Source organism: Schistocerca piceifrons, chromosome 11, assembly GCF_021461385.2.
Source record: "Schistocerca piceifrons isolate TAMUIC-IGC-003096 chromosome 11, iqSchPice1.1, whole genome shotgun sequence".
Taxonomy (NCBI): Eukaryota; Metazoa; Arthropoda; class Insecta; order Orthoptera; family Acrididae; genus Schistocerca; species Schistocerca piceifrons.
Genome location: NC_060148.1, coordinates 95,575,799 through 95,597,674, shown reverse-complemented (window position 1 = coordinate 95,597,674; position 21,876 = coordinate 95,575,799). Strand labels below are relative to the sequence as shown.

Genomic DNA, 21,876 nt, shown 5'->3' with positions numbered 1-21,876 from the left:
CGACGTTTTTTGTGATGATTTTTCTGACGAGCTCGGCTCTAGTCCTTCATCAGCAGTGGAGGGTGAAGCTTTGACAATGCCAGCAACTCGTGCTGGGAAACATCGAAAAAATCAGCAGACAAACGTCGGCAGAAGAACCCGAGACAGACGCCAACAGGCAGTTTGTCCACAAGCGGCCACGAGAGCCTTAATTATTTTGTACCGATGTATTGTATAACCACCGTTAGACACCCAGAGGATAGGTTTTATGAACGCAATAAATAAATAAAAAAAGTGTCTTTGTGTCTTCACATCAAGGACTTTGATACTGGATAACTGCAGTATGCATATACGGAAAATGGTATCACCTGTTAAGTACGCAGACTGTTCCGTTCCACTAGGCGCAGAAAGAGCGCCATCTTTTTATTTTTAACCTCAGAAAAGATACGAGAAAAGTGCGGCTGTGGTCAGACTTCTTGCAGGCCGTAATCGGTTATTCCGCAGATTATCCCAGCGTCTTATCGCTGCCTTAACCCGCTCAAAAGTTCCGCGATAAGACTGAAGTTCAGATAGTGTCTTCTACACAGGCCGGTGAAGTGCTGAGTCATCCTGTTGCTGAAGCTGTACAATCTCGAGGCGGGGCTGGCTTCAGAGACAAACATCAGAAGCGGCCGATTCGAGGGTCAAGCGGAGAGTGCAAAATTTCCATAAAAGCGTGCAAAAACGTAACAGGACATACAAAACACTTCACTGAACAATTTGAGGTGGGGAACCTGGGGTCGGAGAAGCCGGCATAAGGCGATATCGAAGTAAAATTTGTCTAGCATTACTGTTTTCCAGCTTAGCTGCGCGGTTTAGGGAGCCTTGTCACGGTCCGTGCGGCTCCTCCCGTCGTAGGTTCGAGTCCTCCCTCGGATATGGGTGTGTGTGTTGTCCATAGCGTAATTTAGTTTAAGTTAGATTAGGTAATGTGTAGGCTTAGGGACCGATGACCTCAGCAGTTTGGTCCCATAAGACCTTAACGACGAATTTCCAAATTTTTCAGCTTATTTACAACTAACATGCGTACAAGTTTGCACGTACTGCGCTGTTTATTTACATGTAAATTCTTTATTTCCTGCAAGGAAACAAGGAGGACGACCTGATTTCAAATGGCTCTGAGCACTATGGGACTTAACAAAACTGGCTCTGAGCACTAGGGGACTTACCTTCTGACGTCCAGTCCCCCAGGACTTAGAACTACTTAAACATAACTAACCTAAGGACATCACACACATCCACGCCCGAGGCAGGATTCGAACATGCGACCGTAGCGGTCGGCGGTTCCAGACTGTAGCGCCTAGAACCTGATTCTAGGAAGTCATAATGCAGTTTTTGTTTACTTTATTTGTCCACAAGATGGCTCTGTTGTATCGTATTTACACTGTTCCATGACAGAACGTGCTATGAATCAGCGACGGACCCATTCATTACTCAGTGCTATCCAAGAGACGTACAGTATAATACGATGGAGCGGTAGCAGTACAGTTTCGCAGAACTCACTGACATTCACTTTGTGTATGGGGAAGTACGTTGCAATGCTCTCGCTGCTGGAAGGCTGTACAGGGAACAATTTCCTGAAAAAAGAAAATGTAAACTTGTAGTAAGATCTTATGGGACCAAACTGCTGAGGTCATCGGTCCCGCCGATTCTAGGCGGTTCTAGGCGCTTAAGTCTGGAACCGCGCGACCGCTACGGTCGCAGGTTCGAATCCTGCCTCGGACTTGGATGTGTGTGATGTCCTTAGGTTAGTTAGGTTGTAACGTTGTTGCTTTAATTTGTGGTGTAAGCGGTGCTGCTATTCAAGACCATAAAATCGGGTTAAAAGTTGTGTGTGTCTGGGGAAGTTAACCTTGCATTACTGAGCAACTGTTTCACCGGGTATCCAGTCTAGCTTACCAAATTCCCAACAAGACTAACATTAATTATAATCTTTTAATAGTCATACGACAACCGGTGATTATATATATATATATATATGTGTGTGTGAGAGAGAATTTAAATAAAAAGAAATAAATCAGTTTATATTTGGAAATTTATTTTAACATTGATCATTGAAATTTCAGCATCTTAAACTAGATTCATAAATAAACTGGTGCCTTATTTAGGATTGTGAAAATGTGAGATTGTAATCTTACGGAACACATCAAATATGGAGCCAAGATTGGGAGACTGCATACAACCCTGCATTCATAAAATAACACACGAAGAACGTTGAAACATATGCAAGAGGAAATTAACCACAACCAACCGATTCAATTTTCACTCAAAGAAGTTACGTTCGTAGCGCAATCCTGTCCGTCATGTAATTACCACACACTGGTATACTAAATTCGTACTAACTCTCTGTGAAATCTTCCCGAAAAGAATAGCTGAGGGCTACTTTGATGATTACACCACATGCTTCACGTGGTCAACTTGGTTTACACAAAGAGTGTAACTCTACAATAATTTTGATAATCAAAATAAATTAGATCGAAAAGCAATTTACAAAAGAAAAACCTCGAACTGTTTACTATCGTCTTACTATTAACCTGATGGGTCAAACAATTGTACAAGCACGTGGTACTGGTCTCACAAAGTACACCCCACGTGGGTTGAACATAAAGAAAAGTTGCTATATTGAAAAATATTGTCAAGACGAGACGTTATAATCTCACGCACATTCGCATTTAAGATTGATGAACTTAGAGTTACTGATCAACACGTGGTTCCACTTTACTCAGAAAGTAGTGACAAAGCAACTACCGGAATATATTCTGAACTTCACACTCGAATTACACTGCGTTGCAATTTAAGATAACATTAGATATTTTAGAGCTAAACCTGAAATAAAGGTGATTAAATTTTCAGTTAGGCTGAACTTAAGAAATCCATTGTCCTACGGACTTAGCAGACACGCGCTTAGCCGGAGATCTTACCACTTCAGACGCTCGCCGGGGACAGACTGACCTGCTCCTACCGAGCGTGCTAACAGAACAAACGGAAGTGACCAGAGAGGCAGCTTCCTATACCAACATGACAAGGGACGGACAGGACCATACTAAGAATAGAAACCTCTCTGGTTTTAGAAAGCGTAGCTACCTGTTCCGACGTTGGTCCTACTGTTCTCTAGCAGACAGGCTTGTCTGCTACCATCCAGCATGAAACTAAAAATACATTTGCTCATTCATCCTCTCACACAGAAGGGAAGGGGGATGACAGTGTCTTATCGTATACAGTATATAAAAGAAAGCGGATGTAGGTTCCGTATGAGACTGTGTGAAATGAATTACATATAAACTGTGTTTTAAAGTGTAGTAGTGTGACAGATCGTTCTTGTTTATGTGTAAAAGTAACACGTTTCACTGCTCAGTCTCCTCCCAGATAGTCAGAAACACCACAGTAAATTTAGAAGAGGAATTTATGCCGTAAATGACAACAGATTTCAGAAATTAACATGAAAGGAATCCAACAGAGACCTTTCAAGGTTTAAGTAGTTATAAGTTCTAGGGGACTGATGACCTCAGCAGTTAAGTCCCATAGTGCTCAGAGCCATTTGAACCATTTTTTGACATCACACACATCCATGCCCGAGGCAGGATTCGAGCATGCAACCATAGCAGTCGCGTGGTTCCGGACTGAAGCGCCTAGAACCGCTCGGCCACACCGGCCGGCGGGACTGATGACCTCAGATGTTAAGTCTTATAGTGCTCAGAGCCGTTTGAAACATCATCGGTCCCTAAGCTTACACACTACGTAATCTAACTGACGCTATGGACAACACACACACCCATGCCCGAGGGAGGACTCGAACCTCCGACGGGGGGATCCGCGCGTACCGTGACAAGACGCCTCAGATTCCGCGCGACCTACAATTTCCTGACGGGTATCATCCGTCGCTACGAGTATTTATTCCTCTGATCGACGAATGCGGGAGACTGGTTCATCGGAGAGAAGGAGGGACCTGGCAACACGAGGACCTCTCGCGCACAGGATTTTGAAGAGGAGGTGCTGGAACGTGTTGCAGTGCACCCCAATACAAGTACTCTACATCTACAACTCTGCAAATCACATTAAAGTGCCTGCCAGAGGGTGCATCAAACCACTGAACAATAATTCACTATTGTTCCAATCTCGTACAGCGAGCGGAAAAAACAGACACCTATAACTTTCGGTGCGAGCTCTTGATTTCCCTTATTTTATTGTGGAGTTGTCGGCGTCAACAAAATATTTTCGCATTCTGGGGAGAAAGTTGGTGATTAAAATTTCGTGAGAAGATTCCGCCGCCACGAAAAACGCCCTTGTTTTAATGATGTCCTGTGCCATTTCAGTGACGCTGTCTCCCCTATATCGCGAGAATGTACACTCCTGGAAATTGAAATAAGAACACCGTGAATTCATTGTCCCAGGAAGGGGAAACTTTATTGACACATTCCTGGGGTCAGATACATCACATGATCACACTGACAGAACCACAGGCACATAGACACAGGCAACAGAGCATGCACAATGTCGGCACTAGTACAGTGTATATCCACCTTTCGCAGCAATGCAGGCTGCTATTCTCCCATGGAGACGATCGTAGAGATGCTGGATGTAGTCCCGTGGAACGGCTTGCCATGCCATTTCCACCTGGCGCCTCAGTTGGACCAGCGTTCGTGCTGGACGTGCAGACCGCGTGAGACGACGCTTCATCCAGTCCCAAACATGCTCAATGGGGGACAGATCCGGAGATCTTGCTGGCCAGGGTAGTTGACTTACACCTTCTAGAGCACGTTGGGTGGCACGGGATACATGCGGACGTGCATTGTCCTGTTGGAACAGCAAGTTCCCTTGCCGGTCTAGGAATGGTAGAACGATGGGTTCGATGACGGTTTGGATGTACCGCGCACTATTCAGTGTCCCCTCGACGATCACCAGTGGTGTACGGCCAGTGTAGGAGATCGCTCCCCACACCATGATGCCGGGTGTTGGCCCTGTGTGCCTCGGTCGTATGCAGTCCTGATTGTGGCGCTCACCTGCACGGCGCCAAACACGCATACGACCATCATTGGCACCAAGGCAGAAGCGACTCTCATCGCTGAAGACGACACGTCTCCATTCGTCCCTCCATTCACGCCTGTCGCGACACCACTGGAGGCGGGCTGCACGATGTTGGGGCGTGAGCGGAAGACGGCCTAACGGTGTGCGGGACCGTAGCCCAGCTTCATGGAGACGGTTGCGAATGGTCCTCGCCGATACCCCAGGAGCAACAGTGTCCCTAATTTGCTGGGAAGTGGCGGTGCGGTCCCCTACGGCACTGCGTAGGATCCTACGGTCTTGGCGTGCATCCGTGCGTCGCTGCGGTCCGGTCCCAGGTCGACGGGCACGTGCACCTTCCGCCGACCACTGGCGACAACATCGATGTACTGTGGAGACCTCACGCCCCACGTGTTGAGCAATTCGGCGGTACGTCCACCCGGCCCCCCGCATGCCCACTATACGCGCTCGCTCAAAGTCCGTCAACTGCACATACGGTTCACGTCCACGCTGTCGCGGCATGCTACCAGTGTTAAAGACTGCGATGGAGCTCCGTATGCCACGGCAAACTGGCTAACACTGACGGCGGCGGTGCACAAATGCTGCGCAGCTAGCGCCATTCGACGGCCAACACCGCGGTTCCTGGTGTGTCCGCTGTGCCGTGCGTGTGATCATTGCTTGTACAGCCCTCTCGCAGTGTCCGGAGCAAGTATGGTGGGTCTGACACACCGGTGTCAATGTGTTCTTTTTTCCATTTCCAGGAGTGTAGTAAGCGCTAATCTCACTTCCTTTCGCCATTTTCTGGGCGGTGTCAACAAGCGAAAGTGTCGTGAATCCCTGAAATTTTCGCAAGTCACAAAGCGGTCTCATTCTCAAGAACTGGATGAATAGCCGGCCGCTGTGGCCGAGCGGTTCTAGGCGCTACAGTCTGGAACGGCGCGACCGCTACGGTCGCAGGTTCGAATCCTGCCTCGGGCATGGATGTATGTGATGTCCTTAGGTTAGTTAGGTTTAAGTAGTTCTAAGTTCCAGGGGACTGATGACCTCAGATGTTAAGTCCCATAGTGCTCACAGCCACTTGAACCACTTGAACCATTTGAACTGGATGAATGTAATCCGGACGTTTGCGTAGCGTGGGGTGCGTTTACGCTTCTTTCAACACTATCCTTTGATAAATAGTACTTTCTAAAGTAGCATATGTTCTTATTCAGCAAAATTGGTTCAGCGTTTTCGTCGTGAAAACATAACACGCGGAGGAACTTTCGCAGTTGGCTATTCTTATGAGGGGACGGCCTGGCTTGTGGATCACCGATTTTCATCATATTTTGCTAGTAAGTTCTACTGTATATTGAAAATAAAGAGACAAATGTTTCGGCTTTTTGCGACACTACTTAGTTTTTCAAAAAATTGAGGTCAAAGTTGATGACGGAAAATCGTATTTTTAATACTGTGCCTGGAAAGATGGTCAAAAAATAATCATTTTTAGTAATATAATCCGGAGTCCAAAATTAATAATGTTCGAGTTATTAAGGTTTCTGTGTTTTTATTCTTTAGCTTGGATAACGCTCATTCTGAGGATCTAGCAGGGCATGGTCGGCGGTCAAAAGATGAAGTGTTCATTGATGAACTTGAAAGGGTGTCTGTGACGCTAATCTTATAAACCCTTGGTATTTATCCAAATTGATATCTGGTAGATCTCTTAATATCAACGTGGATGAGATATGTTTTCCACGAACACTGTATCGGAAAACATGTCAATGCGCCGAGAAAAAAAAGCGGTAAAGGCAGTATACTACCACACTGCTGGTCCATGTTCGATTCTTAGTCGTGGCATTTTTCATTCGACCTTTTTTTCGGTGTAACTTATAATATTCTTATAATGGGAATACCTTTCTTTACTTTTTTGAAGTAAATTATCGGGAGGTGTGATTAATACTCAAATAAGTATATATAATGAATTGGCAGTTATTTGCATCGTGATACATGACATCCTGCGATATGACTTTCGTAGATGATGATGCTCAACCGTGAAAGTGATACTATCGAAATGTATCCATGTTTTACTTCTTCAGACAGGTAAAGAATTTCATCGCACAACTTCAAAACCATGGCACATCACCGAAGAGCAGAAAATTACAAGGTAGGGCACATGGTTTCAAAATTCGTGCATTCCTCCATAACGAGTTCTCCGCGCCTGTCTTTCAAGGTATGCTTCTGTACGCTAAGTGCGCGTCCAAATTGATATCTCATAGATCTGTTTTTTATTAACGTGTATCAGACATGTTTTCCACGAACAGTGTATCATGTCAATGCTGCGAGATTTGGTTCGTGTGTTGCGCATGGTACGAGAAATACAGTATTTGTGTTTTGTCTGTTTCTATTGTAAGTTTGGCCCTGCTGATTGCGAGAACGCTCAAGAATACACGATCAGTTAGGGTTACGTAATAATATACTTTAAATTTATTTTTGTACGATGTATCACATCGGAAATAAATGTAAATAGATTATACGGTAAAACTCGCACAAAACGGAGTCCATAGGACTAAAGTACTTTCCCAAATTAGGCAAGTTTCCGGATTACACAAAACTCACTAGGCCACATAAAATTTATCAGGTACCATGCACAAAAGTATAAATTTATGAACGTATTTACGTATTACGTGCAGTCCTGCACAACAGATGTTCGATTACTGTATATTGTACAACAGAACACTAGACTATTACACTAATTTATAAAGTATACAGCATTTCTGTATTTTTACTCCAAATTTAAATTCGTTTATTTGCTTTACATTTCACTTTTTGCCACATATCAAGGAGGGTAATCTGTATGAACTGCCTTTTCAAAATTGTTTTTTCTACGCCATGTTTTGCACTATACTGTAGTTCCAACAACATGGGAATGTTTGAATGTACTGTAAACTGCATAACATCGTTTACGAATGCAATAGCTTCTTCGGGAAATTAATGTTTCTAGGGACATAATTTAGCTTCTTTTCTTCGTCCTGATCATCTTCTGTGTTTCGGATTCCTATTAAAGTGGAGTGAAGTGAAGTGGAGTGGAGTGGAGTGACGAAAAAGTGGAGTGAATTGACAGAAAGTCATAACTTCCCATGTTTCCATCTGCACTACATGAAATGTTTCGCATTTTAATTGGTTGCTGTTTTTGGGGAACGAGACCAGACAGCGTGGTCATCGGTCTCATCGGATTAGGGAAGGATGGGGAAGGAAGTCGGCCGTGCCCTTTCAGAGGAACCATCCCGGCATTTGCATGGAGTGATTTAGGGAAATAACGGAAAACCTAAATCGGGATGGCCAGACGCGGGATTGAACCGTCGTCCTCCCGAATGCGAGTCCAGTGTCGCATTTTAATTAATTAAACAATTACTGCTACATTTCCTTGAGCTTCGATGGCCACAAAAGCGTCTTTTTCTTGAGCTTCAAACTCCACTTTGTGAAGCACTTGGTGACAGTTTTTGACTTCATTTCCCTTACTACCAAACCAATCCGATTTACTGTTTCGAGGACAGACACTGACCGTGCAAGAGCAAATACACTCTCTGCTTCCTCAACGCAAAGAATACGAGATTTCATCTACAGTCGCACATAATGGAACTTTGTAAATAACCCCCTGGTGCATTGTTTGTGGAGGGAACCAAGCCAGTTTCACGTTTGCTAACTTGACTTTCGAGTGGCAGGTTGCATTGTCCGGGGAAAGGAAAACTTGGCAATTTCGTGTTTTCATTTTGGCGTTGAAGATCCTAGCCATTCTTCCGTAAGACCACACACCACCCATGCCTTTTTATTGCTTCGCCATGTGACTGCAAGGTTACTGAAGTCTATCTTTTCGAAACAACGCGGTTTTGCTGCCTTTCCAGTCACCAATGACATCTCCTTTTCACGTAAAGTTTCCACACAGCAGTACAGTCAATCTTTCCTTGAACATATTTTCTTCCGGTGCACTTTTCACTTCGAATTGTTAAAGATTTTGAAGGCATTGCGTGATGAAACAGACCCGGTTTATCGGCTCTGAACACATATTTCGGGTCATAATACGCAGTTAGGACGTACAGTATTGTCCCCGTTCTGTTGCTACACTTTCCTGCACAAATTTGGCTTCCCCACATACTTGATTCCACAGATATCGTGCCTAGCTCTGAAGCTGTCCAGCCTTTCCTTGTATGCCTAAACCCCGTATTTCCAAGCTATTTTTCTCACTACGCAACGTGGGTCCAGACAAAGGTAAGTTATTTTTCCGCGCACTTACGAACCATTCCCACATTATTTCGTTAATTTTTTCATTTTCCGTCTTCTTCGCCTTTCTTTTCATTTGCCCGTTCCCAATCATCCAGTATTTTTATTGTATGATTATATGATAGCGGAACAAACACTGGTAGCAGTTATTTTTGTAAAATATCTGGGAATATGCGTGCGGAACGATTTGAAGTGGAATGATCATATAAAATTAATTGTTGGTAAGGCGGGTGCCCGGGTTGAGATTCATTGGGAGAGTCCTTAGAAAATGTAGTCAATCAACGAAGGAGGTGGCTTACAAAACACTCTTTCGACCTGTACTTGAGTATTATTCATCAGTGTGGGATCCGTACCAGGTCGGGTTGACAGAGGAGACAGAGAAGATCCAAAGAAGAGTGACGCGTTTCGTCACAGGGTAATTTGGTAAGCGTGACAGCGTTACGGAGATGTTTAGCAAACTCAACTGGCTGACTCTGCATCGCGGTGTAGCTTGCTGTCCAGGTTTCGAGAAGGTGCGTTTCTCGATGAGGTATCGAATATATTGCTTCCCCCTAATTATACCTCCCGAGGAGATCACGAATGTAAAATTAGAAATTAGAGTGATTCAAGCGCGCACGGAGGCTTTCCGGCAGCCGTTCTTCCCGCGAACTATACGCGACTGGAACAGGAAAGGGAGGTAATGACAGTGGCACGTAAAGTGCCCTCCGCCACACACCGTTGGGTGGCTTGCGGAGTATAAATGTAGATGTAGATCTTATTTTTGTTTCTTAAAGTATCGTACATCTACATCTGCACATCTACATGGAAACTCTGCACATCACATTTAAGTGCCTGGCAGAGGGTTCATCGAACCACCTTCACAATTCTCTATTATTCCAACCTCGTATAGCGCGCGGAAAGAATGAACACCTATATCTTTCCGTACGAGCTCTGATTTCCCTCATTTTATCGTCGTGATCGTTCCTCCCTAGGTCGGTCGGTGTCAACAAAATATTTTCGCATTCGGATGAGAAAGTTGGTTATTGGAATTTCGTGAGAAGATTCCGTCGCTACGAAAAACGCCTTTCTTTTAATGATTTCCAGCCCAAATCCTGTATCATTTCTGTCACACTCTCTCCCATAATTCGCGATAATACAAAACGTGCTGCCCTTCTTTGAACTTTTTCGATGTACTCTGTCAGTCCTATCTGGTAAGGATCCCACACCGCGCAGCAGTATTCTAAAAGAGGATGGACAAGCGTAGTGTAGGCCGTCTCCTTAGTTATTTTAGTAGGTCTGTTACATTTTCTAAGTGTCCTGCCAATAAAACGCAGTCTTTGGTTACCTTACCCCACAACATTTACTATGTGTTCCTTGCCGGCTGGAGTGGCCGAGCGGTTCTAGGCGCTACAGTCTGGAACCGCGCGACCGCTACGGTCGCAGGTTCGAATCCTGCCTCAGGCATGGATGTGTGTCATGTCCTTAGGTTAGTTAGGTTTAAGTAGTTCTAAGTTCTAGGGGACTGATGACCACAGCAGATAAGTCCCATAGTGCTCAGAGCCATTTGAACTATTTTGTGTGTTCCTTCCAATTTAAGTTGTTCATCATTGTAAAACCTAGGTATTTAGCTGAATTTACGGCTTTTAGATTAGACTGATTTATCGTGTAACCGAAGTTAAACGAGTTCCTTTTAGCACTCATGTGGATGACCTCACACTCTTCGTTATTTAGGGTCAACTGCCACTTTTCGCGCCATTCAGATACGTTTTCCAAATCTTTTGCAGATTTTTTTGATCTTCTGATGACTTTATTAGTCGATAAATGACAGCGTCATCTGCAAACAACCGAAGACGGCTGCTCAGATTGTCTCCCAAATCGTTTATATATGTAAGGAACAACCGAGGGCCTATAACACTACCTTAGGGAACGCCAAAAATCACTTCAGTTTTACTCGATGGTTTTCCGTCAATTACTACGAACTGTGACCTCTCTGACAGGAAATCACAAATTCAGTCACATAACTGAGACGATATTCCATAAGCACTCAATTTCACTACGAGCCGCTTGTGTGGTACATTGTGAAAAGCCTTCCGGAAATCCAGAAATACGTAATCGATCTGAAATCCCTTGTCAATAGCACTCAACATCTCATGCGAATAGAGGGCTAGTTGTGTTCCACAGGGACGATATTTTCTAAACCCATGTTGACTGTGTGTCAGTAGACCGTTTTCTTCGAGGTAATTCATAATGTTCGAACACAATATGTTGTTGTTGTGGTCTTCAGTCCTGAGACAGGTTTGATGCAGCTCTCTATGCTACTCTATCCTGTGCAAGCTTCTTCATCTCCCAGTACATACTGCAACCTACATCCTTCTGAATCTGCTTAATGTATTCACCTCTTGGTCTCCCTCTACGATTTTTACCCTCCACGCTGCCCTCCAATACTAAATTGGTGATCCCCTGATGCCTCAGAACATGTCCTACCAACCGATCCCTTCTTCTGGTCAAGTTGTGCCACAAACTTCTCTTCTCCCCAATCCTATTCAACACAATATATGTTCTAAAATCCTGCTGCATATCGACGTTAACGATATGGGCCTGTAATTTAGTGGATTACTCCTACTACCTTTCTTGAATATCGGTGTGACCTGTGCAACTTCCCAGTCATTGTGTTTTACCGCATTTGAAATGCAACATTATGTCGTGCACAGAGAGTTGGTCTTTCTCACTCTCCTGGATTACCTTAATATTTTCATTAACAAGGGGAGGTCGCCAATTGTGAAATTCAGATTCGATTCATACTGCGCATAATAAAAGCTCATGGCCAGAGGTGTAATGTGGCAATGCACCAAAATGCACTTCTCAGCCGTTGTCGAGAAAATCGACAGTTAAAAGAAACCGTTGCGGTGAAATACTCTCTGCGATTAATAACTTCAATCAGTTGCAACAATTATGCATATAATAAGTTGTTGAAAGTCGTTTGTCGTGGAGAAACTGGCGACTTCGAACATCATTATGTTTTCCGTAAACAAAGTTGTATTTCACAAATGTTATTAATTGTCTTCATAATGTTAACCACGTATAGTTAACGGAAGACGTAGAAACGATATTCCGAAACGAATACGTATAGCGTAGAATAGACACCCCACGAACACAAACTTGTTGTGGCAGATATGAAATATAAACTCCGTTACTCGCTCGTTACACTTGAAGGACAGGTGTTGAATGGGCCGAAACGAGCCGCCCCATAACACCGTAGTTGCCTGCTAACTTCGAAAGAAGGTAGATGCGGTCCCTAGCGCAACTTATAACATCGTCGAAAATCAGTGCGGACGGGAGAGCTTTGGTACACCCTATTAAACAAACGGAGAAATGGAGGCGGTACAATTGGAGAGCGATCCGCCTTCACCAACATGCATAAGCAATTCATTAATAGTGTATATATATATATATATATATATATATATATATATATATATATATATATATATATTTGAATTACAAAAAACTAATTATAAAAAAAATTACATGGCGCGAGATTCGACCCGGCGACCTTTGGATTACCTAACCCAAGGGCTTACCGCTGCGCCACGAGACGCTGGAGAACGTTAATAGTCGTAGAGAGAAATTTCACCGCAACGGTTTCTTTTAACTGTCGATTTTCTCGACAACGGCTGAGAAGTGCATCTTGGTGCTTTGCCACATTACACCTCTGGCCATGAACTTTTATTATGCGCAGTATGAATCGAATCTGAATTTCACAATTGGCGGCCTCCCCTTGTAAGTGTAAGTGTAACGACATACACTTTCTGTTCGACATCATCTTAGCGCTTGAAGCGCTACTAGTCAACTGAAACGGACAGAAAATAATGTAGTTGGTGCATTTCTTTGAAATGCTTGAGCTTGCCGGGCAAAAGCATTGTTTATCTGAACAACACTAACTTCTTTCACTGCACAGGTTGCAGCAGTGTGGACTGTTGCGTTATAATGTTCCAGTGTGCGCCCCCATGCGTTAATAATAATGGAAAAGCAGAAACCCCGACAAACAGAGCGCTCACGAACGAACCATTTCCTTCGCTGTACAGACTCTACGCGTTAACTTGTTTGTTGTTGCTTAGAGCGGTGCAATTTGATGTCTCCACTCGCGACACGTAGCCTGTTCTTTTGGTTTTCCGCCGCTTAGCAGCATTGTCAAGGATATATTGTCTTTGTGTTAAAAAGTAACGTTCTTGTAGAGTCTTCAGTAACTTTCCGCATTACACAATGGATTATTAACCCTTTCAGACCCTGTGGTTACAATTGTGTACATTAATTTCCATGACGTCTTAACTGCAATAGAAATATTTTTCCTCAATTTGGAGCTGATGTACACATTTGTGAATGTGCATTCTTTTCACCATGCACAAGTGCTGCCGTCTGTTGTGCAGCGCTATAAACATATCAACAGATTAATGTAGCACTGCAGAGCAGTTTGCGACCTTGAAAGTACCTGGTAGTCTTTGGTAAGCTATAACCCACAGTATAGTTGAGTACCAGTATTGTTGTTTTGCATGAACATTGTAGAATGTTCCATTTATTTATTACAACAATCAATATTTCAAAATCATTTGTTTTAGTCAACAAAAAGAAGCGATGTTTTTCTATGTGCACAATTGTAGCCATGAGGTCTCAAGAACAATGTTTTACATAACTTTGAGTATCTTGCGTTTCCTTCATATGAAGTGCTTGTTGGAACAGTTTCTTTTTATCCTGACGATTGTATGAGTTTCGACTGGGATTTATTCAAAACATATGAAGTATGATGTATTACTAGGTATTGTTATGAGCAACAATTAGGAAAATACACATAGCATTGAAGCTCCAGTTGATGACAGTGTCGTTAGGTCTAATGTAAATTATTATTTTGGGGAAATACCACTACTGATATTATTATTTGTGAATATTTCAGTTCTGATCATCATGTCAAAGAGTCAGTATTTCAACACTGAGCAAGATGCAGATGCCATTTTAGAGATGCTGCTGAATGGAGAGGTGTCAGATATCGATTTATCATCAGATGAAGAATCATTTCCTGATGTAGAAGCCTACTGTACTTCAAGAGAGAAGGAAGTGGGAGTGGGGGCTGACAAAATGAACAGGGGAGAAACCAATGATGAGTAAACTGCAAATAATGAAAGTGGTGTGTGCAGTGACAATGATAACAACGATAGTGATATTCAAGACAGTGATCCACTTACCAACAATGAGCTCAGTGATATAAAATACATTTTGTCAGAAAAAAAGAACTTCAAGTGGCGTCATTGTCCTCTCTCTATACTGGATTCATATTACGAATGGGAACAATGTATTGAAGAACAGGAAATACTTTCTCCTTGAACTTATTTCAGCAAGCACATTACCAATGATCTGTTCAGTACTATGGCTGATATGACAGAGTGGAACAATTAGCAATTTCAAACAAACGACACCAGCGGAACTCCAAATCTTGTTTGGGCTTCATATAATTATGGGAACTCTAAAATTTCCTAGAGTCCGAATGTTTTGGGACACAACATTGAAAATGCAATTATTCTTGGACAGTATGACCAGAAATAAATTCTTCCAACTCAGAACAAATTTACATCTTGTTAACAACATGGCTATACCAGCAGACAACAAAGACAAGTTCTATAAAGTTCGGCCTATATATACTGCCATCCGCAACATATGTCTGGATACCTCGAGTAGAAAACGAGGCCGACCATCTGCCAAACCTCCAGATACACCTGTTCAAAGAAGACGAGGAGAAACTACGCCTCCTGTAGAGATTCAGTTTGATGGAACACAACTCTTGCCTCTTCATGAAAGTGGTGCACTGCCTACCAAGTGCAAATTTCCGGGATGCAAGGGACGGACGTTCATGAATAAAATGTGAAAAATGTAATGTACATCTTTGTTTGTCAAAGGAAAAAAAAACTGTTTCCGTTCATTTCATGTTAATTAGAACCACATAATGAACATAATGCCTGACTCATTTCATTTTTAATTAAAACTATGGTGAATTTTGCATGCATTTTATGTGTAAATGATTTCAAATTTATGTGTAATGTTTAAATAAATTAGTTTTATCTGCTATGATTTCAGCGCTGATTGAGACCCAGTGTACACAAATGTGTACAAATTTTTTTTCGAAAATGGTAACATATATTTTTATAAATGTTGCTTCTAAAATCATTAAAAAATCACCGAATGTAAAATTAGAGAGGTTAGAGCGCGCACGGAGGCTTTCAGACAGTCGTTCTTCCCGCGAACCATACGCGACTGGAACAGGAAAGGGAGGTAATGACAGTGGCACGTAAAGTGCCCTCCGCCACACACCGTTGGGTGGCTTGCGGAGTATCAATGTAGATGTAGATGTAGAAGTCCATTACAGTATTTTAAAAAAATTTCCTTCTTCCAGAAAAAGTTCGCGTCTGAAAGGGTTAATAAAGTCTTAAAATTTGCGTTCCGTTTCCGCTTTAGACACGTTTCGTTGTATAAAAAAATTAGCGTGTACAAGTGTAACGAATGTGTCGGGACTGAAATACTTCTACGGTGTAGGTTGATTTCCGATTCATACACGTTACGCATTGATCAAATTTTACTGTATACACTTATTTGATTATTAATCACACTTCCAGATGTTTTATTTTTTTAAAAAAAAGGAAAGAGACATTCCGATTTTCTACATCTACATTTACATGGTTAGTCTGCAATTCACACTTAAGTGCCTAGCAGAGGGTTCATCGAACCATTTTCATACTACTTCTGAACCATTCCACTCTCGATTGGCGCGTGGGAAAAAGGAACACCTAAACCTTTCCGTTCGAGCTCTGATTTATTTTATTACGACGATCATTTCTCCCTACGTAGGTGGGTGTCAATTTTCGCATTCGGAAGAGAAAGTTGGTGATTGAAGTTTCGTCAATAGATCTCGCCGCAAAGAGAACCGCCTTGTTTCAGTGACTGCCACACCAAGTCGCGTATCATATCAGTGACAACTCTCACCCCTATTGCGTGATAACACGAAACGAGCTACCATTCTTTGCACTTTTTCGATGTCCTCCGTCAGTCCTACCTGGTAAGGATCCCACACTGCGCAGCAATATTCCAGCAAAGGACAGACAAGTGCAATGTAGGCTGCCTCTTTAGTGGGTTTGTCGCGTCTTCTAAGTGTTCTGCCAACAAAGCGCAGTCTTTGTTTCGCCTTCCCTACAATATTATCGATTTGACAGACTTCTTTTTATACCTATCGGGTGGAATTTTTATGCGCAAATTTAAACCCCGGAATTTAGTTTTACTTGGAAATTTCTTTGCTACAGAGATTGTATAATTTTTCAGAATGTAAAATTCAGTACCCTTGTCAGCCGGCCGCGGTGGCCGAGCGGTTCTAGGCGCTCCAGTCCGGAACCGCGCTGCTGCTACGGTCGCAGGTTCGAGTCCTGCCTCGGGCAAGGATGTGTGTGATGTCCTTAGGTCTAAGTAGTTCGAAGTCTGATGACCTCAGATGTCAAGTCCCATAGTGCTCAGAGCCATTTGAACCACAATATTATCTATGTTGTCTTTCCAATTTAAGTCGCTCGTAATTGTAATTCCTAGGTATTTAGTCGAATTGACAGCCCTTAGATTTGTGCGATTTGTCGCATACCCTAAATTTATCGGATTTATTTTAGTACCTATGTGGATGACCTCGCACTTTTCTTTGTTTAGTGCCAATTGCCACTTTTCGCACCATACAGAAGTTCTCTCTAGATCATTTTGTAACTGGAATTGAACGTCTGATGATTAGAACTAGTTAAACCTTACTAACCTAAGGACATCACACACATCCATGCCCGAGGCAGGATTCGAACCTGCGACCGTAGCGGTCGTGCGGTTCCAAACTGAAGAGCCTATAACCGCTCGGTCACATCGGCCGGTCCGCCTTCTTTGCTTTAACCCTTAAACTCACGAGGTGTGGTCTCTCAGACCGCACGAAAATTTTCCCACTCGCTCCTCGAGGCCAGTTGTGGTACAATACTTCTATACAACCCGCCTGCTTAGCTGTGTGGAGCAGGCACGGTAGTTCAGCGTGTTCGGTCAGAGGGTTAGCTGCCCTCTGTAATAAAAAAAAAAAAACTGAGTTAATAGACCAACAACGAACTAAACGGATATCTTACGACGTCCGCCCCGAGCAGCTGCAACGAACAAGAGCGAACAAAATGAAAAAAATGAAGGTGGTAACGTGCTCGCCTCCCGTGGAAGCGGGCCCGGGTTCGATTCCCGGCCGCGTTGGAGATTTTTCTCCGCTCGTGAACAGCGTGTTGTGCTGTCCTCATCGTCGTTTCATCTTCATCACCGGCGCGCAACTCGCCCGATGTAGCGTCGACTGAAATAAGACTTGCACTTGGCGGCCGAACTTACCCGGTAGGGGCCTCCCGGCCAACGATACCGTACGCTCTTTTCCATTACTTCTATACTTCCCCGACGCTCCTTAAATTGCCAAGCCTACGATGTTTTGTTGTCAGTTGCGTTATCGCCTTCTGTGTCCATTTTGAGACACGTGTTATTGATAGGTGTTGGGAGTCTCCTAGACAGCACCTCGTGAAAAACGTACCTGTTTTCCTCATTCCGGTACCGTATAGCTCAAAATGTGTTCGCACGGATGTGTCAGTTTTAACATTCCCGAGTTTGATGAAATTGTTAGTCGGTTTATGGAGGAAGCTGTCAGTGGTACAGATCAAGAAATAAACGAAAAAGACGACGATGTTACATTAGCCAGTGATCACAGTACTGCTATGGAACAAGAGGAAGAACTTCAGTAAAGTTGTGATGGGGATCTGTCTGTTTCTTCAGTGAGATATTTAGACTGTTAAAATCGAATGTGCTATGAGTGGTGATTAAAAAAAATGTAGTTCCCAGCAATGAATGTCGATTTGACAGACTTCTTTTTATACCTATCGGGTGGAATTTTTATGCGCAAATTTAAACCCTGTAATTTAGTTTTATTTGGAAATTTATTTGCTACAGAGATTGTCTAATTTTTCAGAATGTAGAATTGATTTTCTATATCAGTCCTCTCTGGCACAGATCCCGGGCTGACGAGCAATATTCGAGTATTTGTCGAACGAATGTTTTGCAAACTAACGGCTGTCCGGGAAACATGGACGAATTTTAACTTTGTGCCATTTTGTCATATGATGGTTGGCAGCCGTGGTTTTTTCATGTTTGTTATATGCAATCCTTACCATTAGTAGCCTCATAGCTTTTGTGTTGTTTGATGTTTGTTTTCATTAAACATGGGCGTGTGCAGGGATGCTAGCCGCATTTCCACACACCATTGGCGCAAAATAATGAATGTTCTAGAATTTTTTGGAAAAACTTTTGGAAAAACTTCGTGCATGTTTGGCCGTCCGCTGTGACCGAGCGGTTGTATCAGTCCCGAACCGCGCTGCTGCTACCGTCGCAGGTTCGAATCCTGTCTCGGGCATGGAATTGTGTGATGTCCTTAGGTTAGTTAGGTTTAAGTAGCTCTAAGTCTATGGGACTGATGACCTCAGATGTTAAGTCCCATAGTGCTTAGAGCCATTTGAAGCATTTAACAGTCCATTTATGTGTACTGTTTAAAAGGACCACACAAAATTATGTGCTTTTTTGTGATAAATAGTAAAATGGTACAGGCTTTGTTTAATACAATAAAATATACTACAAGCATTTAAACAACACTTCAATAATTGTAAAAATAAATGTTATGTAGTATAAATTAAAAAATTTCAAATGAAGTTTGTCCTAAATCTCGCTTTAAACATAGGGGTTCTAGAGACTCAACCTTGTGGTATACTTTACAGATGCCACCTCGCGAGTTAAAGGTTAATCTCATTTTGATCGTTATTGTTCGTTGCATTTGTTCGGGGCGGACGTCCCAAGACACCCGTTCAAGTTCATCGTTGATTCATTCTCTCGGTTTGTTAATTACAGAGGGCAGCTAACCCTCTGACTGAACATGCTGGGACCGCTCGACCGCCAACATCCCTCTACTAGACAACTACAACGAAGCGTACCCAAGCTGCAGTATGAAAAAATAAAACCATTAGTACAAGGGGCGTTTGAAAAGTCCGAGAGATGGCACCACCGGCACGTATCGAGGTCATGTTTAGCTAGTAGCATCTTTGGAAAGAATGCACACCAAGTTTCAGCCATATTGGTCTATTTATTTGTGTTAGGCTTTCGTGTGAATCGAGGGGACGAGAAAGAATTTCGTGTGGTGATTAAACATTACTTTATGAAAGGCAAAATGCCTCAGGAGACTAAAGAGAAGCTTGATAAACATTACAGTGACTCTGCACCTTCGATTAGAACAGTTTATAAGTGGTTTCAAAATTTTCGGAGTGGCCATATGGGCACAAGTGATGCTGAACGTTCTGGATGCCCTGTGGGGGTTATGACTCCAGATATCATTGATAAAATCCTTGATATGGTGATGGATGACAGAAGAGTTAAGGTGTGTGAAATTGCTAGTGCTGTGGGCATCTCGAATGAACGGGTACATAATACTTTGCATAAACATTTGGACATGAGAAAGCTATCCGCAGGTTGGGTTCCGCGATTGCTCACACTTGACCAAAAACGGAATCGTGTGAAGTGTTAGTTTGCAGCTGTTCAGGAAGAATCCGCAGGACTTTAAGCATCGTTTCATCATTGTGGATGAAACACGGATACATTACTATACTCCTGAGACCAAACAACAATCTAAACAATGGGTTGCCAAGGGAGAATCTGCACCAAAAAAGGCGAAGACCAGTCCTTCGGTCGGAAAGGTTATGGCGACTGTCTTTTGGGATTCGCAATGGATAATCCTCACCGTCTATCTGGAAAAGGGTAAAACTATTACAAGTGCATATTATTCATCGTTATTGGACCGTTTGAAAAACGAGCTGCAAAAAAAATGCCGGCGATTGGGCCGCAAAAAAGTCCTTTTCCATCACGACAATGCACCAGCACACACCTCAGCAGGTGTGGTCGCCAAATTAATGGAAATAGGATTCCAATTCGTTTCACATCCCCTTTATTCTCCAGACTTGGCTTCCTCAGACTACTATTTGTCCCCAATTTGAAGAAATGGCTGGCGGGACAAATATTTTATTCAAACGAGGAGGTGACTGCAGCAACTAATAGCTATTTTGCAAACTTGGACAATTCCTATTATTCAGAAGTGATCAACAAATTAGAACAGCGTTGGACGAAGTTTATAAGTCTGAAAATCGAGAAATAAAAAAGGTACACCCCAAACACGTAAGTAGTTTTTATTCTTGCACGGACTTTTCAAACGCCTCTCGTAACTCCAGCATTATTAATTTTGGATGCCATATTATACTAACAAAAATGTTTGTTTTTAGACGATCTCTTTATTTTCAATACAGAACGTCCTTGCAAAACTTGATCAAACTCGATGGCTCATATGTCAGACCTTCCCCTTGTTAATTTATCATTTAGTACTGCTCGGACCTTATCGATGTACGGAGCGAAAGCACAATAATGTTCGAGTCTGATACGTATGCTAGGGCTCCAGTAATGTTCTTTTATGTTTGTAAATTAATATTTCCAGATCTTATTTTAAGCCTCTAATAGCGGTAAATCATCAGAGTCGAACTATATAAAAACTTGAATTTGGACATGGGGTCACACGTGGAATGTGAAAGCTTACGCCATTCCGCTTGAACTGCCTCAGAGCTTTATTTTAGAAATGACGAAATGTGAGACTCTAGTGACTAGATGTGACCACACTTGTTGACTGTGTCGTCCGTAGGCGCATCGTCGTTTACATCCATGAGTCAGGCAGACGTAAAGGATGGGCCTTGAAAGACTGCCTCCTACGCTACAAGCCCCACGTCCGCCTTCCGTTCAGCTGTAACTACGATCGCCGTACGACTGGACGATGCGTAATGTTAAGATGCAACACACGGAAGCCCCCTGCTCGATAAACGCCCGTGATCAAGCACTTTGTGCGAGCGTGTTCGACGTCTGTAGGGTAATTTGTGCAAGCAACTTGAGGCTGGTCGATTTTCATTTACGCAGCCTTGTGCAAGAGTACCCACTAGTGAAATAAGAAATAATTTTTTTTTCTGATGGCTAAGTGAAATGCAGAAAATACCTACCATTATCTCTAACACATACTTTTAAACGCCGCATCATGGATTGTCTTACTCACTCCCATGTTGGCGGGCGGGGTGGCCGAGTGGTTCTAGGCACTACAGTCTGGAACCGGCGACCGCTACGGTCGCAGGTTCGAATCCTGCCTCGGGCATGGATGTGCGTGATGTCCTTAGGTTAGTTTGGTTAAGTAGTTCAAAGTTCTAGGGGACTGAGGACCTCAGAAGTTAAGTCCCATAGTGGGAAACAAAACTACCATGTTCCAGGTGTCTCACCGCTGTATCGGCTGAAATCCTTCTTGAACACGGTGTCCACATTCACAGTAGCATTTTGATCTACCTGCAAGAAATTTAAATCGGCGTTTCCTAAATAAATGCACAGGTTATGGGACAGCAGTGTCTTGTCCTGCTCGATCTCCTGATCTGAATTTGTTCGATTTTTATATGTGGGGGCATTAAGGACATACTGTATTCAAGA

General features: G+C 43.0%; 1 protein-coding gene across 1 annotated transcript in view; it reads left to right on the top strand.

Moving 5' to 3' along the window:
• LOC124719747 overlaps window positions 1-14,412 on the top strand; it is a 304,087-nt gene extending 289,675 nt beyond the window's left edge. The window contains exon 5 of the mRNA XM_047244948.1: window positions 14,221-14,412. Within this exon, the coding sequence (XP_047100904.1) occupies window positions 14,221-14,412 (192 nt within the window). The remainder of the gene's footprint in view (window positions 1-14,220) is intronic.
• Window positions 14,413-21,876: the final 7,464 nt, after the last annotated feature.